Source organism: Zootoca vivipara, chromosome 3 (assembly GCF_965207765.1).
Source record: "Zootoca vivipara chromosome 3, rZooViv2.hap1.1, whole genome shotgun sequence".
NCBI lineage: Eukaryota > Metazoa > Chordata > Lepidosauria > Squamata > Lacertidae > Zootoca > Zootoca vivipara.
In genome coordinates this window covers 94977241-95004876 of record NC_142586.1, presented here as the reverse complement: position 1 = coordinate 95004876, position 27636 = coordinate 94977241, and the positions used below count along the sequence as shown (strand labels likewise).

At 38.8% G+C, this 27636-nt stretch overlaps 1 protein-coding gene across 1 annotated transcript in view; it reads left to right on the top strand.

Annotated features, from left to right (window-relative positions):
- The window catches only part of PPP2R5A (protein phosphatase 2 regulatory subunit B'alpha), a 42690-nt gene that overhangs the window by 9079 nt on the left and 5975 nt on the right, over window positions 1-27636 (top strand). The window contains exons 2-8 of the mRNA XM_035111284.3: window positions 10031-10227; window positions 17072-17173; window positions 18537-18629; window positions 19596-19726; window positions 22298-22357; window positions 23932-24040; window positions 25421-25474. Of these exons, the coding sequence (XP_034967175.1) occupies window positions 10031-10227; window positions 17072-17173; window positions 18537-18629; window positions 19596-19726; window positions 22298-22357; window positions 23932-24040; window positions 25421-25474 (746 nt within the window). The remainder of the gene's footprint in view (window positions 1-10030; window positions 10228-17071; window positions 17174-18536; window positions 18630-19595; window positions 19727-22297; window positions 22358-23931; window positions 24041-25420; window positions 25475-27636) is intronic.

The following is a 27636-nucleotide window of genomic DNA, read 5'->3' as shown; positions in this document are numbered from 1 at the left end:
TATGTAGGCTTTTAAGGTATTTTCAGTTTTATTAACACAGCTTTCACATAGCATTGCAAAGTTTCCATGTCTTCTAAACAAAGATACTATTCATAGCTTAAGTTCTTCAAGATGTGACCTCCCTAGAATGTCTGAATTAAAAAAATACACTTTCATGAACAGTAATTGCTAAATATAGTGTCCATTGACAGTCTTCACATGCAGAACCTTTCTATTTTAATCTTCAGCATCTTTGTGCCAGCATAGTATTGAATTTCTTTTTCCATGTTTATTGCATTCAAGTTGAGTCAGATTCTAGTTGTGCAGGTGTTAAATTGAATAAACTTATTTACTTGAATAGGAGAGAAATATTAAATATTGTTGAAGGTTAATTGACTTTATCTGGTCTGAAGTCTATTCATTTATAATATTTTAAACCTGCCTTTCATAGATAAAAACCTACGGGGGGGGGGAATCCAGTCCAACCTACTGACTGGCGGCAATAATATTTTTAAAGGGTTTTGTTTGCAAATCTGTTGTCCATTTATCAGCAGATCTTTGAGGCCTAGTTCACACAGTATTCCATGTTATAGAGGCTTTCTGCTGGCTAAAGCAATAATTGGTTCTGACATTTTCTATACATGCTATGAGTGCTCCTGTTCACCTCTCCAGATGTTAATTATAAGTGGAGATCTTATCATCTGGGCTTACATGTCATCATCTTTGGAAGTTAAGTCTTGTGCAGTATAGAAGGAATCCAAACAAAATACCTAATGATATTGGTTGCAATTCATATATTCAGCAGGGAGAAATGCTGCATGTGTGGTGTTGGAATAATGTGACCTCTTCCCTTGCACTACAAAGTACAAGAGGACTTAGAGAGTTCAGCAGAATGTCAGTTTATTATTTCTAATAATTTGTAATATTTGTTACTATAATTATCATAGCCATCACCTTGTTTATATATTTATATTTTATTTATGTGCTGAGTGTTGTACAAAAATAAAAAACCCAGATCTTTGCCTGCCAATTCACAATGCAAAAAAAGGGGGGAGGGAGATACAAGGGGAGGGATGTTAAAAGAAGAGGGGAAACTTGAACAAGTTGGGAGAGATTTTGTTTGTTTCTGAAGCAGTGTACTGTCCAGGGATCCCTCTTCCTAGTTGCAGGTGGCAAACAGATGGAGTGATGTGTTGAGAGCCCAACCCAATGAGTGCATGGGTTTAAACTCAGGACAATACACAGCACTGTTTCCCCCTCCCTTCATTGTTGGTTAATTCTGTCTCTCATGAAGCAGTTCACTGTGAGGTGAGATTTTATTTGTCTTAAAACAGCTAATGTGAAGTTATTGCAAGAGTAGCCAACATAGTGTTCTCCAGATGCTATTGGGAGTCTACAGCATCCTTGACTGTTGGCTAGCCTATGTTTGCTATCCTGTGTTAGTGTATATAGTCACAAGCCTTGGAACCAAATTTTCTTTCCTTTTTTGTATTTGTAGTAACTTCTATTTGTTCAAAAGCTATTTAGAATGTTCCCTTACTTAGAAATTAGCTAGTGTCTCTTGCCTACCCCCACCCATCCTATGCTAGTTAAAATATAGACTATGGACTCAGGTACATTCATAAAGATAAAGTGCTTTATATGTGTTATAACACTGATGGTGCTATAGAGTCCCATCTTTCATCAATGGGATGTCCCTGTATGAAGTTTAGAATGCATTTAACTGAATCGCTTCTGTGATGTTTCTAGATCCAGCCTTCAAAGTAATTGTAATGTTTGAATTGTCAGTATGCTTATACAAATATAGTAGGATTGTTCCAGAAGTGGGTTATTCTTCTTTTCTTGAAAGACCCTAAGTATGCACTTAAAACTTACATAAGAACCTTTTTTAGCCTTGTGAAACTGGCTGGTATGGCTGTCTAATTAGTGCCACATTATTCTTTCAGTAAATACATCATATTAAACAAACACATAATGAATTGTAGCCCAATTTATGATTATCTTTCTAGGAATATGGTGAGTTTAGAAATAATGTGTTGCATCCTTTGAACTGACTTCTAGTAGGACACTGAGACTTTCTGTGCCTCTCTGCTGTCCTGTGTGCTCCTCAAATCTGTTCTGGAGAGTTGAAGAACTCTGAGCAGATTTTGAGGATGGTGTGGGTCTGCAGAGGGAAGAGAGGAAGGGGAATCCTTAATGTACAAGTGGAAGTCTGCTCACATGATTTTGGATTTCACGCAGTGCCCGATATATTATCATTGTTACTTTTATTCCCCACAGTTCCTGTTCCTCTTGGAAAGAGCACAGTGCAGCTTTCAAGAATGAAACCTTAAGCAGTAAAACAGTGAAATATAATATACAATAAAAATACAGTATAATGCCCATTAAAAAGTTGCACATGTGTGGGCAATTCCACTATGAACTGAAGGCATGCAGAAACAAAAAGGTTCCCAATTGCTAACTGAAAACAGAGTGAGAGGGGGGGAAACCAAATGTCTACAGCGAGGGTGTTTCATTAACAGGGTGCTCTGCTATATGTAGTTGCCCTATGGACTGTAGTCACCAAAGGGTCTCACAAGCAAGGCCTGCCTTGCAGAAATCAAGACTGTAGGCAGGTACTGGGAACCAGTAATGTAGGCTAAAATAAATTTATGTCTATATTTTGAAGTGTTTGCAATGTGTGGAAAGATGCTTGAGGAGAGTAGACAAGCCTGTCGGTGATAAATCTTGCAGCCAAGATAGTTACAAAATGTCACACTGCAGCCAGGGTGTCCTTAGACCTTTGATAGAGGCAAACTATGTACCATCAGTTGTGAGTGATAGTGTTTCTTGCACATTGTTGGTCTTAAAATATTTGCTAGGATGCAGGATGCAAAACAATCTGCTCAGGAAGGCAGTTCTTATGAATATGCATAGGTGGTGTGGTAGAAGTGAGAAGGGCTTATATGAAAAACTCAGCAGCCCTCTTGTTTCTAAATCGTAAAAAGCTTCTTTGCAGAACAGACATGAACACTGCACAAAGCCTATGAAGGTGCTGCTGATGCCTTGTGCCAAAACACAAAGGTTAGGTGGTCCCAACTCACAACTCGTAAATAAAAAAGAAGTAAAGGGATGGATACTAAAGATCAGTGAATCATGTTTGTCCATGTAGCCTCACATTATGCTGCCATTTTTGCTATGGTTCTACCCGTGTTTCCACAACAACATCTAAAGCTACAGAAAGTTGATGTATAACAAACCTATCTCAGTTTTTAAAGCAGTTAACTTACGTAGAAGTTTAATGCTTGATTTAGAGTTATAAAGGTCTTTAGAATACAGTATTTGAATTTTATTTCTGTAGACATGGATGAGAGCAGCAGACAACAAGAAGAATTATTCCAGTGTGCCATTGCAGTGGTACCTTGGTTCCCAAACTTAATCCATTCCTGAAGTCTGTTCCAAAACCAAAGCATTCCAAAACCAAGGTGTGCTTTCCCATAGAAAGTAATGCAAAATGGATTAATCCGTTACAGAATGTTAAAAACAATCCCTAAAACAGCAATTTAAAATGGATTTTACTATATAATGAGACCATTGATCCATAAAATGAAAGCAATAATCAATGTACTGTACTATAAAATAAATAAGACAGTATTGTAGATGATAAAATTTTTTTAAAAAATTTCTTGTGTGCACTGATGATAGTCATTGTTTGGATGGGGGGCTTTTATCCATTTCTGCAGTCACACAATCAATCAGTAGCTGAACTGGGTTCCACACAGTCACAAAAATGAAGCCACAAGCCACAGTCACAGTCTAAAAATCGAAAAAGCCACACAAACAAAAACACAAAAAATTAGCGAAAACAAAAGCTCCAAATATCACCTCTGTGTTGCGTGGGTGCTTGGGACTCAACAGCCGACAGACTCAACAGGAAGCCTCTGATTAGCAGCGGGGGACTCGATTCACAAACAGAACACACTCAACAAGAAGCAGAACAGGTTCTGCTTCCAAGGCAAAATTCACAAACCGGAACACCTACTTCCGGGTTTGCAGCCTTCTGTTTCCAAGTTGTTCATAAACTAAGCTGTTCTAAAACCAAGGTACCACTGTACAGCAGTGTCTAAAAATGGAAAATGTTATTCAGTATCTTTCTTTCAAATGGTAAAGAGGTGACTAAAGCTCTTAAGCCTTAAAACCCTCATAACATAGGCTATGAGTCTGGGACAAGTTATGTTGAGGTGCAAACACTTCTGCAAGAATAGCAACAAAATGCATGATTGCTACTGCTACCTATTCTTTTCCCTATCTGACTGCTAGCTCTGCTTCTTCCAGCTTCATTGCTCAGCAGCTTAATTGCACATGAGAAATCACAAACATCTTTAACCACCTCCCCCAATCCCCATCCTCCAGGGCCCTACAGATTATGCTAGCTTCCAAGTTAACACCTGTCATGTTCTCTTAGGCCTTGCACATGTCTAGAAGCTCTGAGGGAAACCAATTATATCAGTAGCATATTCACAATAAGTTGAATTGCTAAGTTGACATGTGGATAACAGGCCATAGATTTGGTTTACCTAATGTAGCCTATGTTCAGGAAATTTGGTAGGTAAAATTCAGCAGGATTTACCTTGAGCTTGTTACTGACAACATTAGTGGACAAATTGTAGGATGTCAAAGTGGGTATGAAATTGTAAAGCAAGCACTTCTCATTTCAGTGTGTTGAATAGGATAATTGTTTTGATATATATCAAGTAAGGACTTTTAAACTTGCCCAACTATTCATAGATGCATTAGGCATTCAGTTTGCCTTGGCAATAGGAAACTATGGTTTTGTGTGCTATCTTTTGTACAATTGTAACTTTCAGAACTTTGGAAACTGAAATATTCAAATCTTTGTTGATCATTTTTAGTTACTTGCTTTATACCTTGCATTTTTTCTGAAGAATGGTAGGGACAGCCAGGGAAGATCTTAATAATATCCTAATACACTTTTTTGAAGTAGGCTTGTGAATAGTCACATTTCACACACACACACTGTATGTATTTATGGTCTATTTGTGACTACTGAAAATAAGCTGGAGCACTGAGAGAAGTAAAGGCATAAAACGGTGGTCAGCCAAATTAATTGGCAATGAATCCATAATGGTGTGAAATGGCATAACTTGGGAAAATGCCCACATCAGTGAGAATGTTCAACTTTCCTGTATCGTTTCTGCACTTCTGTTGTGCTGGGTAATCAGACTGAGAACATGGCATTTCATATTCCATGCAGAATAATTATTTCTGGAGGAAATTCATTTGAGTTGGAAAATGTATATAATGAGAAGGTTATTCCAATTTCATTGTTCTTCCCACTTGCAGACCATTCAAATGCTTGTCCAGTGTTTCTGCTATAATTGAATTCCAGCTAGCATCACAGGTCAAATACATGCTAAGCTTAGTCTGCAGTCCTTGATACTGCACAGTCCAAATAAGAAAATAAATATAGGTACTGTATTTAAAAGTATGACTTGTGGTATAACCTTCTTAATTATAAAAGATTTCTTCCCTCAAATGCCGCCAACTGTGTAATAAAGAATTCCTACCACATTTCCAAGAGTTAGTATAATTTTTATAAACCTTCAATTACCTAAGGGGTGTCTGATACTATTGAGCGCAATACACCAATCCCTACCTAGTTAGTGGAGGGGGGGGAATCAAAGGCAGACAAAGAACCAAATCAAAAGCCTTCTTGGCCTTGAATCAGCAGGATAAAAGGGGTGTGGCATTTTAGTTCCACCTGCTCTGCTTTCCATCTTTAGCTTTCCCCCTTCCTTCCCACTGGCTTCCATAGCTACAAAAAAGAGGCATCCATGATTAGGCTTCCTGCTCTGTAGGCAGAGATGGAGAGCTACAATCCTATGAATGACCCCCTAGAACATTTTCACAGGGGCCATATGGTTGCACCCTAAATGAATTAATGACATAGACATACCAGATCCAGGTGTTCTGATTTTCTAGAGCATTTCAATCAGTGGTTTGGCCTCTCTGATGTGGTCCAGAGGAAAGCAGAGCAATATGTTAGCACCAGCTTGGCTGCAGGAGTTGCCAGAAAGAGGCGTACAAGGTGCCATCCAGCTGTCTTCAGGAGTTTACTCTGGATGTGTGTACGGTTTACTCCTTAGCCTTTCGTTCTCTCAACGATATCCTGCAAGGCAGCAGGGGTTTAGGATAAGAGTTTCCCTTCTCCTAGATGGACTACCTTCCCAGGTTGACAAGCCCCATCTGCCCCGCACTTCCCTCTACAGCAAGTGCAGAAACCACTTTCTTGACTGTTGGACCCATTCTTGGTCTCATTTGCTCAATCTGCTGGAGCCTGTCTTTGCATGCAGGGGAAGTCCCTAATTCCCTGAGGTTTTGAGACCCATCAGCTACCTCACCTGGTTTGGCCAGCCAGTCAAAGCAGTTTTCCCAGGGTGTGACCACTGCCAGTGTTGACAGCTTCAAGGAGCCACAGGTGCGGGGTGTGGCCGCTGTCACTTTTGGTAGCTTTGAGGAGTCAGAGGTGAGAGCTAAGTGCAGAGATGTATATTGTTCCTTTAGCAGAAATGTAAGAAATGATAGCCAGTGCAGCCGAATGTGTTTTTAACTAGCCAAGTTGTGTATTCCTGGTAGCCCTGCTCTAGGAGTGTACACTTAGCTTTTTTTGTCTGAATTTACATTTTAAAATGTTCTTATGGAAGATTTGGATGTCTTTAGATCTGTCTAACTGCATACCTAAACAACCAGACTATTGCAGGGATGGCAGGAGCAGACAAGACACAAGATCAATCAAAGCATTTTAAAGAGACATTTAGGTAAACTCGGGGCAGCACTCCAGAACACACCAAGATTGGTAGGGATGACTTAATGTGTTATTAAATTAAATTATTTAATTTAATTAAAAGTTGTTTAGAGGCGAATCAACTCCATTTCAGTGGCTTAAGAAACATGTTCTGTGCAGTTACAATCTCCAGAAATTGAATGCTCAGAAGATACATATTGAATCTGCAGAAGATAGTCAGTTATAAGAGACACACATTAATAAGGCAGAAAACCTCCTCTCTGTTTGTACCTCAGTACTTCTCCATTTTTCTGGCTATCCTTGGAGGATACTTTACATAGGATATGGAAGTATGCTAATAGTTGTCCTCTGAGTATTTTATATGTTTTTCTTGTGTTGTGCTAGTGGAAGAAAATGAGTTCCTCACATTGTACTCCTGCAGGCAATATCTGCAGCATGTCAAGGAAAATTAATTGCTTTGAACTCTCTATCTTTTTATGTGTTGCTGGAGAGGGTTTTAGGATAGGTTGGGAGAAATATATGAATTTGCCTGGATTCTATAGAAATTGACTTGAGAATAAAATAGAATGAAGGTTTACTGGAGGGGCTGAAGAAAAAGGCATTGTGGTTTGAATTCTGGATGCTGATAAATGTTAAATTTGTACTTGAATATTTGCATTGCATTTGGTTTTATGTTTTTTAATTTTATTGTAATGTTTATTTCTTCTCATGTTAGTGTTTCTGATTCCACCCTAGGACCCTCAGATAAAGGGTGGACTATAAATCAGTTCATTAAATAAAGCAAAATGACTACATGAACTCGGATTTGATATTGCTTTGTTCTCTGCATCCTCTTCCTTGAGGGAAACATCTAACCTTGCAGATCTGTACTGGTAGAAAAACATTGGAAATATTAATTTAGACAGGGCTCCAGGCAGCCACTGCTGACTTTTATTACATGTCGTAAGTTTTCATATATGCCTACTCAGGTTCTACTACTTTTCTAGCATGTATTTAAAAAAGAATGGAAGCTTGATGAATAGAAGCCAATGAGGGACCACACAAATTCACTGATTGGCACCCACCCTCTCTGTGCCATTGTGACTGTTTACTTTATGTCACAAACTAGAAGGAGGAGTGTAGAAAAAGGCTTGAAATGAACTGTATACCAATATATTTAGAATATAGAGGTCTTTGTATGTTGTGCTCCTTGGAAAGCTGGTTGTTAGTACAGTCGTACCTTGGAAGTGAAACGGAATCTGTTCTGGAAGTCCGTTTGACTTCCAAAGCTCCTGCAGCCAATCAGAAGCTCTGTCAGACATTTGGCTTCCAAAAATAGTTTGCAAACCGGAACAGTCACTTCTGGGTTTGCGGCGTTTAGGAGCCAAAACATTCAAGAACTAAGCTGTTTGAAAACCAAGCTACAACTGTATTGGTGAACTCTCTGAAAATTTATACAGTATTATGTTGCTTGGGAGGGAAGAGTAGACTATAGGCAGAGATGGGAATTGGGGCCCTCCTCATAGGAATTTTTTACCCCATGGAGTGCTTTACTTGAATTGGTTCTCCTCAGCATGGTGATATGTGTTTTAACCAGTGTTAGAAACTGAGATGAAAGCTAGGAGCTAAACGACACCTTAAACCTAGGTTATGGGCACAACAATGGAATGTCTAGGACTCTAGGTGCACTTATTTTATAACCAGAATACAAAGCTGAAAATCAATGAACTGCAGCTAAAATATTATGTTCATTTTTCAAATGGTCTAGTCCTTTTCCCACCCACCTTTCTAATATTCTCAAGATGGTCTCTTTTCCAGTGTTCAGAGAGTAGCTTGGAAGTGGGGAGGCAGAAAAAGGTCCTCCTTTCCTTCCACTGCAGTTTTATTCTAAAATCTTAGGCACAGTACTGCTCCCAGAGCTCAGAAACTGCTCGCACTAATGAAATTCCCCATTGCAAAATGCGCCGAGAACAATGGGAGTTTTGAACACTGGTTTTAACGTTCTTTATGGTGGTCCAATTTTTAACAATAAAGTCTGTTGGCAGTTATTGCTCACTGTGCTACACTTGTGATGTTCTCATGACACATTTGTACAAGTTACTCTCTCTCATAATTTCCTTAAAGTGTGGTGATATAGATATGTAAACATGTTATGAGTGTTTTGGAAGATAACTGCAAAGTGATTGACCCTGTGATTTTTAGCAACAGTATTATACTGTATTTGATCCTGGGTTGATTTTTTTGTTTGTGTAAGAACTGTAAAAATGTAAATTGATGATAAACCGAAAGGGTACTTCTCTGCTTAGGACAGTTTTAATGGCATGTTACTAGTAAAATTAGTTGAGAATGCATAGCAGCATGTCATGAAGTAGGACATTTTTATATTTTGCATGTGATACTCAGATTCAGTTTAATCTTGTTTGTAGGTTAAACTGAGAGGGTGTGACTGTCCCAAATTGCCCAGTTAATTTTATGGCTAGGCAGGAATTTTGACTGGGTTTATCCAGCCTAATTTCAATACTCTAGCCCAGTGGTTCTCAAAGGGTGTGGTGAACCACACTGATGTGACAGGAGAGGATGACAAGTGTGGCCAGAAGATTCAAGGACAATCAAAGAAATATTTAAACATTTCAGCACAGCACAGTATAATATAGTATCAAACTAATATTTTTATTTGCAGAATATGTAGCTGCATTGTTTTATACTTTCTGGATGTCCTGTGATAATAGTTGTGTTCTGTGTTGTAAATCAAGCATTGCTAGGAGTTCTTCCATTTTGTTTTCCAATGTATTTCTTATTAATAAAAAATCAGCGTGGCATGAGAAAATTGTTATTCTGCAAGTGTGGTCCAGAGAAAATAGTTTGAGAACCACTTCTCTAGCCAGTAGAAAGCTGGTTCTGCATTCCTCCTCAAGAAAGAACCCTTGCTCACTAAATGCATGGGCAATTTGCACTGGCTGACTTTGTAGCAAACCTAAGAGCATTTCCTAGAACCTGGGAATACTGTACAATTTTCCTCAGGATCATGGAAAGAGGACCATATCAGAATTAGAAAAATTAAAACATATAAATATGTTACAGTTCAGCTAGTGCTGCTGAAGAAGGGGCTCTATACATAAAGTAACAATTATATGTCTGCTAATAGAACATTGGATTTGATATTTCCTGCTTGGTGTTAGTTTGTTGCTGTTGAGATGGAAGTTATATTGGTTTCTATAAATTCTACAGGAATTAAATTCTAATTCTGCAGCCTTTTTTCCTTTATAGATGCCACCTCAAATGAACAGCAAGACCTCTTCTCTCAGAAGTTACAGCAGTGTTGTGTATTGTTTGATTTCATGGACTCTGTCTCTGACTTGAGAAGCAAAGAAATTAAAAGAGCAACACTGAATGAACTGGTGGAATATGTTTCAACACATCGTGGTGTGTTAGTTGAATCAGCATATTCTGATATAGTAAAAATGGTAAGTAAAACACCTGAAGTATACTCTTCTTGCAAACATTTAAAAATGACACCCAATATTTTTTGCTAAGTATAGTCTGTGTTCTGTATTAATTTTTCTATGGCAGAACAAATTTTTTGCTGACACTACCTGTTAACTTGCTGTTAAATTGTAACGGATTAAAATTGGTTACATTTAGTTGCATGACAACCATAGACTCCTAGGTGACATGGATGTAGGAATGGGTTCATTGTTTGTCGCTCTTTTACTGCAGAATGAAGGATTAGAGCTCAAAGGTTATAGCTGGAGAGAACAATGGCTGCATTTGGATGTCACACTAAACTATGGTTAAGTGGGCACCACACCCAGGAGGAGGAGGAGTTTGGGAGCTTTTGCTTTACCACAGCTTCCTGTGTTAGCTTGACCTAGAACTGTAGTTAATTTTAATTGTGGTTACTTTCAGATAAGATAGCTTCAAAAACTACAGATTGAGTTCTCTTGTTTGAAGCTAAACATATTTTATATTACTACAGTTTGTTTACGCAGTCTGTACAAAAAGCTTCTATTAAGCAAGCACAGAAGCAGAAGCTTCTACTTCTCCTGGCCACACAGGAGTGGGAGAGGTAAAGGTGTGTGAGAGCCAGACTAGGGCTGTTCCATGTCTCCTTAAGCCGTAAGAGGCCAAGAGAAAGTTGCTAAACCTCTTCCCATGTTTCCAGTTCTATGTTTTCCTGAAGCAGGAAAAGTTCACATCTTGATCAATAGATTGCTTTTGCTCTAGCTACTTTTATACCTCAATTTTCTCCCAGCAATTTCATACCCTTTAGAAGTCTCTTCCTATATATAGAATTGTGTCTCAGAAGAAATTGTAGCTTTAAACAGTCATTTCTCTCCCTCCAACAACAGCAATTTAGTTTGCAGCTCCTTCTCCTGACATCACATTGACCCTTCATTGTTAGTGCAAAACAGACAGTGCAAAGGAACAAATGCTGGTGTAAAAAATGTTTGCTTGATTTTTGAATGTGCACTTGTTCAGGGAGGGGACTGGCACCAGTCACAGGGATGTGACAGGGGAGGGGGGCGATGCCTCATGGGTCAGGACAGGGTGGGGATGAACCGGGGTGGGGTGGGGAGGAGGGGGCAGAATAGGTCATGGGTCGTGACAGAGTGGGGGGGGGAGTCACAGGGATGAGCCAGAGCAACGCGTGGCAGGGCCAGCTAGTGTATAATATAAATGTATGGCTGCCCACTAAGCACCACAATATTGGCTTCTAACGATTTGCAAAAATGTTTGTCCCTTTTCCTACTTAATATGTAGGACTTTGTAGCATGTTAGTCACACCTGTAAAGTTACTTAGGCTGTGCACACATTAACAGCCTAAACCCCCTCCCAACTGTATTTCAGATTGCATTTCCACAGTGTTCATCAGTATAGTTGGATGTGTTTCCAAGTCACCTGCTTTCTCTCCACACCAATGGCTGGAGAAGGAGCGTGGATGTCTTCTTGTGTCTTGCATTTTCATATTGGATCAAAGCTGGTTTGGGGGCAAATGCAGAATTTCTCAAGAAGTGACAGGATAGATGAGGAATGTGGCTAAAGTTGTGTGTACACAACAAACCAGCAGTTGGAGAGCACTGAATACAGAGTAAAAAGAAGTATGTACACCACAACCTTAGCCTCAGTATAGTTGAAGTGCACATATTGATCAACTATCGTAGATAGTTACTTATCTTAAACTATCTTAAAGTGCACATATTGGTTAACTATCTTAAATGTAATATTATTGAGCAATGGTCAGCTTTTATTCCCTTTTAGGGATGACTATTTAGAGTCCAACAACATTTTATATGAAACATGTCAATTAAGATATGACACTTCACAACTTAATGCTTGTAAATGTATTGTTGAAATCTTGCTTGTGGTTATTGAAGTTAATGGTAAATCTGTTGTTGATTTTATTGGCTGTGGATTGCACCCATTGTTTATATAAATTTACAAGTTTAATCTTTGTCTTTAATTTCCAGATGGGTAGCACAGTTAGTCTGTTGCAGCAAAAAAAAAAGAAAGTGCTTTGGCATCTTGAACAGTAACAAATTAACCATGGCATAAACTTTCATGGATTAGAGTCCACGTTATCAGTTGCTTTATCTTTAGTAACTCTGGCATTATCATTTACAATTATCATTGTCTCTGTTCCTGGAAAACAAGTGTCCAAGTATACAGTGGTAGAAAAGCAGGCAAACTGCAATGTTTCTCACTATGCAATGTGGATGATGCTGGTCAGGAATCCTGGAAAAAGCTTTGTTGACCAAGTAAAAACATAATTAAGATGATCAAATAAAGATGTATTGTTCCTAAACAGTAATCCAGATTTCAAAAATGTTGTAAAAATGAATGAAATCAATTTTGGTAGCAGGCTTTTCAGGATATCTCTTAAGAACATAAGATTAGCCTGCTGGATCAGCCCAGTGGCCAACCAGATAGATTCCTGTGGGAAATATGCAGAAAATGAGCATGAGCACTTTCCCCTTCCATGGTTTCCACCAACAGTCATTCGGAAGCATTGCTGCCTCCAACATTGTGCAGACAGCGGCAGTCGCTTCTCGAAACGCAATAAACATGGTGTTTACTTCCGGGTTTGTCATGGTTGTGACTTGGAATGGGCCTAAGTAGAGTGGGACGTAAGTAGAGGTTCTACTGTAAAAGGTAAAGGTAAAGGACCCCTGACAGTTAAGTCCAGTCGCGAACAACTCTGGGGTTGCGGCTCTCATCTCGCTTTACTGGCCGAGGGAGCCGGTGTTTGTCCGCAGACAGTTTTTCCGGGTCATGTGGCCAGCATGACTAAGCTGCTTCTAGCAATCCAGAGCAGCACATGGAAACGCCGTTTACCTTCCCACCAGAGCGGTACCTATTTATCTACTTGCACTTTGGTGTGCTTTCGAACTGCTGGGTTGGCCGGAGCAATGGGAGGGATCGAGCAATGGGAGCTCACCCCGTTGCAGGGATTCGAACTGCTGACCTTCCGATTGGCAAGCCCTAGGCTCTGTGGTTTAGTGCCACCTGTGTCCCGAGAGGATCTACTGTAGATCAATGTAATACCAATATGAAATGTATAGTTCTGGACCAAACCTTTTTGTAACTTTTGGGTATATGCAATTTCATAGTGCATATACTATGATTAGAATTTCATTAATTCTAGAAATGGCTGAAAACCAAATTAGTTTCCCATGTGTTCAACCCTAGTCTTTGAATTAGATACCTATATTAGTTTATTGCTAGGTTAATTAAACTTACTTAAAACACCCTTGTGACACCTTGAAGATTTAAAGCTTGCTCTATAATAAATCTTTTAGTCTTTATGGTGCCCCAGCTGTTGTTTTTGCTTCAGCAGACTTAAAGCTTTTCCTACAGTAAATCTGTTAGTCTTTAAGGTGCCTTAAGCTATTGTGTGTGTTGCAGCAGACCAACACAGCTACCCCTCTGGATGTTGACAGGTATTCAGATTATAGCAGGACTGGTCCTAGCTCCTTGGTGGGTGGGTGTGATCGTGTGTGTGTTTACAGCATACACAAAGTTAAAGATCTATAATGCAGTGCAATGTTAGATTATTAATATGTATTCAGTGAAGACCTGCAAAATATGTAAAAGACCTATTACATTTTTAGAGCAAAGCAGCTCCTTCACAAATTAAAAAAACCAGAACCACTGAGTCAGGTCAGGCCTGCTCAGTTCACCCACCAAGGCTTCAGTAATACACACCATGTCAATTGCTTCATGAGACTAGTCTTACGCACTGATCTGCCATTCAGTAGCAGCACCAGGTAGGAAAAGTTGCCATGACATTTCTGGCTAAGTGATAGCTCAGAAAAGATCATGGCTGCCAAATGTCTTTGACCTCTTTTCCTAACCTGACAAGTAGTTAGAATAAGGAAAATGAGGAAAAATGGGGGGGGGAGAATAAGGAAAATGTAAAGATGTAGATTAGGTATGCAATAAATACAATCATAGTTGTCATTAAAGGTGGACAGAGGTATAAGTGGCATGCGAGTCTCTAAGGTGCTCACTCTTGTCAGTCCATGGTCTTGCATTTAATCTAGCATGATGTCTGAACTGTGCTCCTGTCTCTACCAGTGCTTTCCTTGGATGTTCCAGAGATAAAGCCAGTAATGGCCAAGTGAGACTCCTACAATGTTAGGAGCATATCCAGCATTTCTGGATAAATTTCTAGGGCAGGTGAAACCAATACTTTCATTCCTAATGCCCCCAGACAAATAACATGTAAGATTCTCTTTCTGAACAGATATTTTCCTGAAATTTTAGTTCTACATTTGACCTTTCATTCCTTATCTTCAAAGATGCTTTTAACAACAATTTCCATGAGAGGTCTGGGAATTTATTATTGTAAATTGTAAAGCAGAGGCACATTGTGCCTTCACAACAGCAGTGAATGTATTCCATTAAAACAATAGTTCATCATATTGTCCTAAGTAATATGATCTTGGGGAGTTGCGATGTGTGTGTATGTGTTTTTGTTTTTGTTTTTATGGGATGGCATGCAATCTCGTACTATGTACAATGACAATAAAGTATCTGTATCTATCTATCTATCTATCTCTTTGTTTCGCAGCTGTAGATTAATCAGCTTCTTTTTAGCACCATCTGTCAAATTCACCTTGAAAGTGCTCAACCCTTATGATACATGTGAATAACATTTACATGTATTTAATATAACATTCAGCTAAACTTTATACACTTGGAACCTCTGTGAAATTTGAAAGTTGCCCACTTAGGCCATAGATTTATTAAGGTTTTGGTACAGAAACTAGAAGGTTTTTGCTCCTGGCATTGCAGTATAAGAAGAAAATGTGAAACTGGCAGCATGAGAATTCTTTATCAAATCTTGAGCAGATAAGGAGACTGAATGTGTGTAAATACCATGGCTAAGTCAAAATAATAATCTTATTGTCTGACTCTGTGCCCACTGTTGAACAGAACTTGATTTGAACTGCTCTATTCAAACCAGTAATCCATGACAACAAAACCTACCATTTTTCTTGATCACTATTTGTCTTTTTCCCTGTAGACAATATGTTAAATATCAGCCCCACAGTCTATGAAGAGAAGCATCTCAAATAGTCTCCTTTCTAATTAATGTTTAAAGAGCATGCAGGCAGCATTTGTTTCAGGTTTCAAAACCAGGAGAAGCAGAAGTATGATCACTGGACAAAAGTGGTCACTGGGGCTTCACAGACACATGGAAGTAGCAAAATGCCATCTTTAATATCTTCTGTTCCCTACCCTTTACTCCAGTGGCTCCTTCCTTTGTTGGCTGCTTATTATTAAAAACTTCTTGATACATTATTATTTCAAGTGTCAATTTTTGATGCTGTAGTCACTTCCCATCTTCCATAGAATACTTCAGAGTATACTGGATGGGACTGTTGCTACAGGAGCTTTGACACCCTTTTCATTACTAGCCTCCTCCCCTGGGCTTGTCCTTTATCCTGCTTTCCATCCCTACTTTCCTTATGTTCCATCAATCTCTTGTTATAAGTTTTCCACTGGGACACTTTTGCCCTGACCTTGATTCCAGTGTCTACTTCTTGTTCCTTTTATTAATATAATGTGCAGAAAGGGGGGGGCTGCATTATTTGAAAGATTTTTATAAAGATGGATGACCACTTACCATCAAAGAGATGCAGATTCAGTTGGGAACTATGGAAATGCCATGGCTATTAAGTTACCAATTAAGGTCCCTTTTAACAAATTCCCAGGTTAAAAATGAAGCCACAAGATAATTAATGACATATGAGAAAATAATTGTTGAAGAAAATATAATGACAAAAGGATTAATACATTTTTTCTATAAATCTATTATAGAGATTCAGTTTTGCCCTCAGCGAAATTTGAGAAGGTGCTGGTTATTGAATTGGAAGTTAAAAACTGAAGAAACATGGAACTGTGTAGGGGGTAAAAGTGCCATATAAATCTATATTGGCAACAAGAGAAAGAACCCTTAAAATTGTACATGACTGGTACTAATCTAAAACCAAACAGATCTCCCATGCATTGGAGAGGATGTCCTATTATAGGGACATATCAGCACATGTGTTGGGAATGTCCAAAAATGGAAAGGTTTTGGAAAAATGCATTTACATAAGTATTTTAATTACAAGGCAAAGTTTTCATGACTTCAGGACTAGCTCTACTTAATTTTTATAGTTTTGATATGTTACAAATTAGAAATAAAGAATTTATAACACATCTATTAACCATTGTAGAAACAACCATTGCAAGGACATGGAAAGCACTACAATTATTGACTATGGATCAATGGTATAATGTAATTTGGTAAACAGCATTATTGGAAAAACTGACACAAAAATTATAAGTAGCAAGAGGCCAGAAGAAACACAATAATTTTTCTGCATTTTGTGATTTTGTTGATTATACAAATAATGAGGTATATGGCAGAACAGTACCCATAGTTTACTGTTTGGTGTGCATGAAGTATATATTTTAACTTTCCTTTTTCTCCCTTGCTCCCTATAAATTCCTATAAATTATTTTTTTTTATTCAAAATCCTTTTTACTAATGGTCAACAATCCAAACATATACACTATTATACATCATTTCATATCTATAACAATTTACATCATAACACATCTTGCTAATGTAGTCAGAAATGTTTTTTTCTGAGCATATACTGTTGTTTTAAATTAATTCTCACTTCATGTAACTCTTGCATGTCATATGTCTAAATGCAATAAATAATTAAAAATATATAAATACATTAAAATAAATATTTGTGCCCTATTTTAGGCACAATTAAATTAGCTTAAAACATATCTATATTGTTCCAGATTGGTTCTAATATCTTCAGGACACTTCCACCAAGTGATAATCCGGATTTTGATCCAGAAGAAGATGAGCCTACGTTAGAAGCTTCATGGCCCCATATACAGGTATATTGTTCCTTTGTGTAACTACTGTATGTTGTTGTTGTTGTTGTTTAGTCGTTTAGTCGTGTCCGACTCTTCGTGACCCCATGGACCATAGCACGCCAGGCACTCCTGTCTTCCACTGCCTCCCGTAGTTTGGTCAAACTCATGTTCGTAGCTTCGAGAACACTGTCCAACCATCTTGTCCTCTGTCGTCCCCTTCTCCTAGTGCCCTCAATCTTTCCCAACATCAGGGTCTTTTCCAAGGATTCTTCTCTTCTCATGAGGTGGCCAAAGTATTGGAGCCTCAGCTTCACGATCTGTCCTTCCAGGGAGCACTCAGGGCTGATTTCCTTAAGAATGGATAGGTTTGATCTTCTAGCAGTCCATGGGACTCTCAAGAGTCTACTGTATATGTATTCCCAATTCATGCGGTTTCTGTACAGTGGAACCTTGGTTTTTGAACGTCTTGGCTGCCGAACATTTCAGAAGCCGAACACCAAAAACCCAGAAGTGAATACTTCCGTCTTCGAATTCGCCTTGGCAATTGAACGGCTTCTGTGGCGTGTTTTTCCATTTTCACCATTCACTTTGCTGATAGCCCTTTGATTTTTGGTTTTCAAATGTTTCAGAAGTTGAACGGACTTCCAGAACTGATTACATTCGAAAACCAAGGTTCCACTGTATTAATATTTCATGCATTAGTATGCTAGTAGTATGCTAGAGGGTAGCAGTTTTGGAAATGATATATATACCTTTCATTCCTAAGTAACTATATAATATTGATTTCCCGTCTACCTTTCACCTCCAAACTCCTCGAACTTGAGGTTTACTCCTACTGCTTTGACTTTTCTCAGTCACTTTCTGAACCCACAGCTTTCATTCTTTAATTTCATAGAATCATAGAATTGTAGATTTGGAAGGGAGCTCAACTGAACCTGACCCTCACAGAATTATTGATTACCTTACTGTCAAATCTATATTTGCTCTACTCTCTACATTTATCTTGATTTCTTTGCTGCCCTGGCTGCACCTAACTGTCATCTCATGTTTGATTCTTTTGTACTTTGGCTTGGATACTCTGTATACTCCTGCTGGCAGGATATGGCTCAGAAGCACTCCTGGTATCTTAAGAATGGTTAACAGGAGATCAGGAAAACATTCCTCTGCACCAAGCCTGAGAGAGGCTACGCTTGGCTGCTGAAATATCACAGTAGATCAGGAAAAGAGGTGCTGTCTCTTTAAGAGCCAAAACATTTACTTTTATTCGGAACACACTTCTGCTGGCCCTTTATATAGTGGATAAGCTTTTTGCTACTTTTAAATTTGTGAATTTATTGCATTTAAAGGTATATTTTCCTAAAGTGTCTGTTTTACTCTTTCCTAGCTGGTGTACGAATTTTTACTAAGGTTTTTAGAAAGTCCTGATTTCCAACCTAGCATCGCGAAACGTCACATTGACCAGAAATTTGTACAACAGGTAATAGTCATCTGAAATATTTGTAATTTGCTAATTTTGTATAAAGATAATTGGTTGTATCTAAAGAACCTTTTCCACAAATGGAAGGACTTCTTTAGTTTGCAGGAGAGCTTCAATCCAGTCTATGCTTCCGCTGGCAGAAGAGGGAAGTTGTCTTGAAGGGACCCCCAGTTATCTGGAGTAGTTTTTCAGGAAGCAGAGGGAGGAAGACTTAAAGCAGGAGCAGCTGGTTCTGCTTATGGGAACTCTGGATTTGAGCCAATGTTGCATGTATCATTGTGTAGAGCAAGAAACAAAACTCTGGTGGAGAAACTACATTGCCACTGAGCGCTTCAGCTAATTTAGCAACATGGGGCTCATTTCATGGTTAAATTGACCCAAACCTGAGTCATACTGAAATAATGTGCATTAAATTTTTTAACTATGCTTAAGACTTATTTTTAGCAGGATTTGCTTATGTAACCTATCTTTGGTTTTGGGTTGTGCTCATTCATTTCAGAGGCTTAGGTGGGCTTAGATAGGTGTAATTATAACCAGTTTTAAGGAAATGTTTTATGAACTTATTACATGGCAGTAATATTGTTCCTATTCTCTAAAATAGGGAAATACTTTTATTAGGACCAACCGAAATTTGACACAACATTGTGGTTTGGTTGTTGCCAATTAAAGGTATTTCCTTGCAGTAGATTTTGTGTGTTCCCCTACCTGCCCGATGAATTGATGTAACATCTATGCTTTTGCTCTTTCTTATGTAATGCTGTTTATAAAGAATGAATTCACTGAGAGCTTCCCTGACCTGCATTTATGTGTGAAGTAATTTTTGACAACATGTCACTGAATCAATCCAGTGCTTAATTTTGGTATAGTTTAGAGGGAGGCGGGAAGAATGAGGGTCAAACTTGTTTCTATTTCCATTAGGGATTTAGTTACTGGGTATTGAAGTAATAAGCAATGCTTTATTAATAGCTGCTGGAGCTTTTTGATAGTGAAGATCCACGAGAACGCGACTTCCTAAAAACAGTGCTTCACCGAATTTATGGCAAATTCCTTGGATTAAGAGCCTTCATCAGAAAACAAATCAACAATATTTTTCTCAGGTATAATATATGTAGTGTTTGTTTGTTTGTTTACTAAACATACAAATTAATCTTGCAAATGTGTTTTAACAAAAATAAAATTACTTGGCCACAATTTTTTACTAGGGTGCTTATCCACATGTATGGGGATTTAAACAAAACAAAAACAATAAAACCACCCTTCTTTTACTCTTGAAAGCAATGGATTTAAAAAGAGCTGCTGCTGGGTTAAAGGACTAGGGGAATATGGACTGTCTCCCCCTTGAGGTACCTTTCCATAACTTGAGAACATTCTTCCTATCTTCTCCATAAATCCCAGACTGACATGTTGTGCAACCTGGCTGCTATCCTCTGCACACATACCGTAATTCCAGTTAAACTTATTGAATTCATTGACTGATGTGAACTCATTCACCCACTTCTGAATAATATATGAATAAAGTGCATCCAAAAGCAGGTTTTTGTCTGTTTTCCTCCTAAAAGATAGGTAGCTTCAGCTGCTTTAAAAGACGGTGTTTTATTCAATGTAGCACTAAGTAGTGCTTTATGTGAGCAAAACAACTTCTGCCGTGCAACAGGAACCCCCACCCCCTTCTCCCTGCACACCCCATAATCTATCCTGGAAGTTTCCCCAACCCTCTGGAGGAAATTAGGGTGTGGCATGGGGGGAGGGGTGGAAGGTCCTGCTGCACAAGCAGAAGTTGTTCTGCTCACATATCCCCCCCCCAGTTGAAAACTGCTGTAAGAAACAGCTCACCCTCTGCATGCCAGAGGAGGTGTGAACTGCAGATAATAAAGCTGACTCTGGCAACAAGAAAGTTTCAGGCATAAAGTATTATATACAGATAGCAGATTCAGCAACCATTGTTTGCAGATTGGAGGCTTCAAGCATGAAACCATAAGTTTGGACTGTTTAAACATCTGGGCATTGGAAGTTTATTTAGCACTTGGAGAAGTGTGAATGTGCAAGGAATTTCTTTTCCTTTTGAAGGGACAAACTTCAAAGATAAGTATACTTTCCCTTGATCAGCTGTAGCTCCTGGGGAACATTTATATTTGCCATAGGTGCCCAGTGAAGTGGTAATTCACATATAAAACAGGCAGGCCTTTAAGTTCTGTCACACTTAAGTTCTGGCCAGGAAAAAGGAGAATGATAAAGTAATGCTAGAAAAGTCACCAGTTGATCAAAGAACTACTATCCATACAGGTTTATGAAGAAAAGTGTGTATGTGTTTTTAAAAAGCTGAAACCGGTAGTATTTCAGTGTATAGAAAGGCTGCTTCACTTTAACTGTACTTTTTAGTACATGTCTTTTAGTACATGTCTAAACTGTACTGGTTTAGATGCACCCCAGCCTACCTCTCTACCTCTAGTGCTAGAGCATTGTTGTACAATATTGCAAATGAATTCCCTTATTTCTAGACTAAAATGAAGCTGACCATAGCAATTTAATATTTTCATTTATTTATTAGATTTAGATTTGAAATTTAGGCAAAAAAGAAAAAGAAAAAAGAAACACTTTAACTGTACTTGCTGCTTGAAATTGCACATTCTTCTTCCAGCCTTGCTGTGCTGTCTTTAGTACTAGACTCCCAGAGCTGGTGCAAGGGGGGCTCCCCCTTCTCCTTTTCCTCTGGCAGCAGCACAAATACCTCCTGCTACTTCAGTGTATCAGCTCTGGAGACATGTGTGTAATTTATATGCAACATGCAAGGGTTTTTTGAGGGAGTAGTATGAGAGAGTGGAGTGTCTGCCCATGTTTGTGGCATTGAATTTTCAGGGATATAATAACATATTCATTCCTCTAGCACAGACGTTTAACTTGTCTTCTTTTCTTTGTGGTTTTAAAAATCAATTTGATGGTTTTCCTCTTTCTAAAATTGTAGAAATTAATCAGGTCTGGTTGCTGATATGGCAAGTTTTATGGATGAATGGATGTTTAGTGATGGTGACTTGAAACCGAATATGCAATATGGCTTAGATCAGGGGTCAGCAAACTTTTTCAGCAGGGGGCCGGTCCACTGTCCCTCAGACCTTGTGGGGGGCCAGACTATATTTTTTTGGGGGGGGAAATGAACGAATTCCTATGCCCCACAAATAACCCAGAGATGCATTTTAAATAAAAGGACACATTCTACTCATCTAAAAACATCAGGCAGGCCCCACAAATAACCCAGAGATACATTTTAAATAAAAGGACACATTCTACTCATGTAAAAACATGCTGATTCCCGGACCGTCCGCGGGCCGGATTTAGAAGGTGATTGGGCCACATCCGGCTCCCGGGCCTTAGATTGGGGACCCCTGGTTTAGATGCACCCCAGCCTACCTCTCTACCTCTAGTGCTAGAGCATTGTTGTACAATATTGCAAATGAATTCCCTTATTTCTAGACTAAAATGAAGCTGACCATAGCAATTTAATATTTTCATTTATTTATTAGATTTAGATTTGAAATTTAGGCAAAAAAGAAAAAGAAAAAAGAAACTCTTGAAGTGTGTGTGTGTGTGTGTGTGTGTGTGTGTGTGTGTGTGTTTATTTTCTGTGTTCCATTTTGCTCATATATTGACTGACTGTAAATGTATCCTGACAGGTTTATATATGAAACAGAACATTTTAATGGTGTTGCTGAGCTACTTGAGATACTAGGAAGGTAGGTTTACTCTTTCACCAGTTAGCCAATCAGGTAGAGGTATTATCATTATTGTTACAGTTTATTACTCATCAGAGCCATCTGCGCTACATTCAAAAGATTTGGTGGATTTTGTTCTTGGTTTTGCTCCCTGAGTATGGGAGCAGCAATTCCATGTATGTTAAACACAGAAAGAGGTGGTTGGGAAATGTAACCATAAGTGGAGCTTGCTTGTGATAAATGTAGAACCAAATCCCTGGCCTCTGGCAGCCGCTTTCCTCTTTGTAGCTTTTCTCGTTGAATGAAATACCCCTCAGCCAAGCTCTCATAACAGAAGTGATCTTGGTTGGATATAAAAGGCTTGATGAAGGGACTATGGGGTGATAAATAGTGGACACAGAAAGGGTTTAGCATCCATCATCCATGCTCCCTTTCTGCTGCTAAACCTGGCCCTTCTCTTTGTATTTGGAACTCCAGCCTTAGGTAAATCAGGACTGCCATAATCATTTCTGGTATGGCCCAGAATAATAATAATGTTTCTCCTTTGTGTTAGCTTTTATGCCTCAGGTTGCATTTAGCTAATGTACTAACACATTGTTCCAACCCGGCCTCAGGAGCATCCCATAACTGCAGCATTGCCCTGGTATGTTGTGAATCCTTTCCCTTGCTTCCTGTTAAATGATTTACACCATAATCTAAAATTGTAGAAACACCATGTGATGCTGCAACTTTGGGATAACTGCCAGGAACCGAGGTTGGCTGAATATGATGCCTGTGACAGCCTGTCTGTCTCTTCCTTTCTCCAAAGCATTAGTTTTATAGTTAAATTCTTAACGGGGTGACTTTCACCAAAACCATTTCTGCCAGTTCAACTATCGTCCCATCTAAACATTGTTAAAGCAGAGAACACTTTTTCAAAAGAATTCAGTAAGAGGATTCCTCATGGTGACTGGCAACTGGAGCATTGCCTAATTTGGGAAGTAAGGTGCTTGAGTTGAAGCCCATCTTCAAAATATTAAAAAGGGGCACTCCGAGGCTCACCCCAGTTGCTATGACTTGCCTGTTTGGAGAGCTCTTATCTAAACTAACCCCCTCCCACAGATCTGTTTCAATGTTCGTACATCCAATATGCACATGCCGTGGAATAGGCTTCTCTACCCTTGTCATGGAATGATCATCATGCAGTTGCATGTTTTTCCTTCTACTGAAGTGTGTTTCATATGGAGAACAAAAGTCAAAAGTTCTTAGAAGTTGCACTGAGTTGATACAAACTTAGCTACATTGATTAAGCTCTGGATTGATTTTGTAGGTTTTTTTGGTAACATCAAAAGCACTTGCTGCCCCTAGTTGAAAGGATGGTCATCTGATTGCTGAAGCAGGAGCAAGCCTGATAAACAGTTCCTGAGATTTGCTGCCCTGTAGTCAATGTCTTCAGCAACAGGATTAATGCAATAAAACCTTACAGTCCAGAGAAATTTTGGATTTAGTGCATTGATGGATTGATCTTACGCTATGTTTTTAATATTAACTGTACATTTTTACCTTTAAAACGATACAGTAATAATCTTTCCTGTCTAATTTCTCCCCCCCTACAGTATTATCAATGGTTTTGCATTGCCACTGAAGGCAGAACATAAGCAGTTCCTTATGAAGGTTCTCATCCCTATGCATACTGCAAAGGCGCTAGCTTTATTTCATGCACAGGTATGTCTGTCTGTAAATGCTACTGGATTTTAATCTTGATTGGAATACTCTAGGCCAGGCATCCCCAAACTTCGGCCCTCCAGATGTTTTGGACTACAATTCCCATCTTCCCCGACCACTGGTCCTGTTAGCTAGGGATCATGGGAGTTGTAGGCCAAAACATCTGGAGCGCTGCAGTTTGGGGATGCCTGCTCTAGGCTATGCAGATATGACCACATGATCTTATTTTTATTTGTTATTTTTTGAAAAAGTTAGCTTACTTTAGTTTAAGGTTTTAGAAATATTTCAGATTCAAGGCAACCCTCGTCACAAGCCTGGCAAATCTGAAACTATACTGTACTTGACGATCTGATGAAATTGATAATCTTTACTTGGACTCGTGTGCAACTACTCACCTTATATGCCTATTTTATAGTTTCTTGCCTTTTATTTTTTGTCTGTTATAATTGTTTTCTCTGTTTTATATACTTAATTTTCTCATGTACTTGATTGATTCTAGGAATGTACAGGATTTGTTACAGTTGACCTATATATTACAGTTTAGAAAAGTAAAGCATGCACCTGGGAGACATGGCTTTAAGTTGTTGTTGTTGTTGTTGTTGTTGTTGTTGTTGTTGTTGTTATTTTATTAAATTTGTATACCACCCTTCATCCATAGATCACACAGGGTGGTTCACAACATTAAAATACAAGATAAAAACACAAAATACATAATAAAAAGAAAGATGAAATAACACAATAACACCAATAATAATAATAATAAATGCCACCCATCCAACTGAGTTGCCACAGGTCGATAAAATGGGTCTTTACCACAAGTGTCCTCTTGTTAGGGTTTTTTTCTTTTTTTAAATAGATTTGTTCTTGTTTTTAATTTTCTTATCTGTAAATTGCCTTCAGACAGTGGTTTAGAAGGCAATTACAGTAATGAATTCACTACTACTACTACTACTACTACTACTACTACTACTACTACAGACAATGTCAGCAGTGATGCTCATATTCTTCTTCTTAGTATATAGTTTCTTTCTCCCGCCCCCTTCCCATACTTCGGTTGCATGCTCCTGGCTGTCTTACCTTGACTAGGAGGAAAGTGGACAACCAACTTTCACTAAACCAGGAGATCCTCTATTTGAAGCTCTCCTGGACCAGTTGTTCCTCTCCCCTCATAGCAGAGAAGAATGGAGTGCTCGAGATCTGAATTTGAATCCAGATCTTTCAGATCATAAAGTTTAGCCAGAGTTTTATATTAGTCTCATTTTCTGTAGATTTAGTAATCACCATGTATGGGCCACATGCTTAATTGCCTTTTAAAACAGTGAAAATATGTGCAATATTATCTTTTTCAACAAAACATTTAAACCTTTATCTGTGTTTTAGCTAGCCTATTGTGTTGTTCAGTTCCTGGAAAAAGATATGACGTTAACCGAACCGGTAAGTGATGTATGTTCAGTTTGAAATTTTTTGGTGCACTTGGTTTAAATAATAATAATATTGGTTCCACTATGTTTGTTCAGCTCCCAAAGATTCGTAGGAGATGAAAACATGCCCACCTTGTCTACATGTGCCACAGGATTTAGAAGCAGGGAAGGGTCAATGTGACTACAAATAATGATTTGGCCACTAAACCATGCCAAATTTTGCAAGCATGACTGCTTGTTAATAGGAATTGCCTAAGTCATAGATCTTGACTTTGCTTGAATTCTGAACAAATTAAAATAATTGAATTAGCAAGAATCTCAAGATTACTACAGTATACTTTTCGCCTCTGGGAATTTTACATTAAGCAGTGTTTATGGTGGACCAGATCTGTTTAACAAAGCTGATATTGATAAACATTTGACCTACATGAAAAAGTGGAGTTTAGTACAGATATTTCTAGCATTACATGTATTTCTTGTCCCGAAATGAGTAAGTATACCAGTAAAATTTGTATCCCACATTTCTGTTAATATGTGCAATACAGACAACAAAATGAAACCTGAATAAAGGTACTGTATTGTTAAATCAATTTAAGATTGAAAATTAAGGAATGGCGTATTCCTTTGGTGTTTGTTGAAAGATCAGTGTTTGTCCAAATAATTGGGAAGTGGGAAAGACTCCTATTGGTAGCATGGTTCTGACACAGAGTGAGCTAGATGGACTAATGGTTTATCTGACTCCTTGTAGTTTCTTGTGTAATGTGTAAATGGTTTTTAAAGTTACCATGTACATTTTTGTACAGATAGAAAAGTAAATTCAGCCTTTTAAAAGCCTTGGGTTGAATTCCAAGAGAATAATATAAGATTTGTTGTTTAGTCATTTAGTCGTGTCCAACTTCGTGACCCCATGGACCAGAGCATGCCAGGCACTCCTGTCTTCCACTGCCTCCCGCAGTTTGGTCAGACTCATGTTGGTAGCTTCGAGAACACTGTCCAAACATCTCATCCTCTGTCATTCCCTTCTCCTAGTGCCCTCAATCTTTCCCAACATCAGGGTATTTTCCAGGGAGTCTTCTCTTCTCATGAGGTGGCCAAAGTATTGGAGCCTCAGCTTCACGATCTGTCCTTCCAGTGAGCACTCCTTCCAAGAGTCTCCTCCAGCACCATAATTGAAAAGCATCAATTCTTCAGCGATCAGCCTTCTTTATGGTCCAGCTCTCACTTCCATACATCACTACTGGGAAAACCATAGCTTTAACTATACGGACCTTTGTCGGCAAGGTGATGTCTCTGCTTTTTAAGATGCTGTCTAGGATTGTCATTGCTTTTCTCCCAAGAAGCACACGTCTTTTAATTTCGTGACTGCTGTCACCATCTGCAGTGATCATGGAACCCAAGAAAGTAAAATCTCTCACAGCCTCCATTTCTTCCCCTTCTATTTGCCAGGAGGTGATGGGACCAGTGGCCATGATCTTAGTCTTTTTGATGTTGAGCTTCAGACCATATTTTGCACTCTCCTCTTTCACCCTCATTAAAAGGTTCTTTAATTCCTCCTCACTTTCTGCCATCAAGGTTGTGTCATCAAATTTAAAGGTTGTGTCATCAAATCTTAATTCCGTCTTGCGATTCATCCAGTCCAGCCTTTCGCATGATGAATTCTGCATATAAGTTAAATAAGCAGGGAGACAATATACAGCCTTGTCGTACTCCTTTCCCAATTTTGAACCTATCAGTTGTTCCATATTTAGTTCTAACTGTAGCTTCTTGTCCCACATAGAGATTTCTCAGGAGACAGATGAGGTGATCAGGCACTCCCATTTCTTTAAGAACTTGCCATAGTTTGCTGTGGTCAACACAGTCAAATGCTTTTGTGTAGTCAATGAAGCAGAAGTAGATGTTTTTCTGGAACTCTAGCTTTCTCCATAATCCAGCGCATGTTTGCAATTTGGTCTCTGGTTCCTCTGCCCCTTTGGAATCCAGCTTGCACTTCTGGGAGTTCTTGGTCCACATACTGCTTAAGCCTGCCTTGTAGAATAACCTTGCTAGCATGTGAAATGAGTGCAATTGTGTTGTTGTTGGAGCATTCTTTGGCACTGCCCTTCTTTGGGACTGGGATGTAGACTGATCTTCTCTAATCCTCTGGCCACTGCTGAGTTTTCCAAACTTGCTGGCATA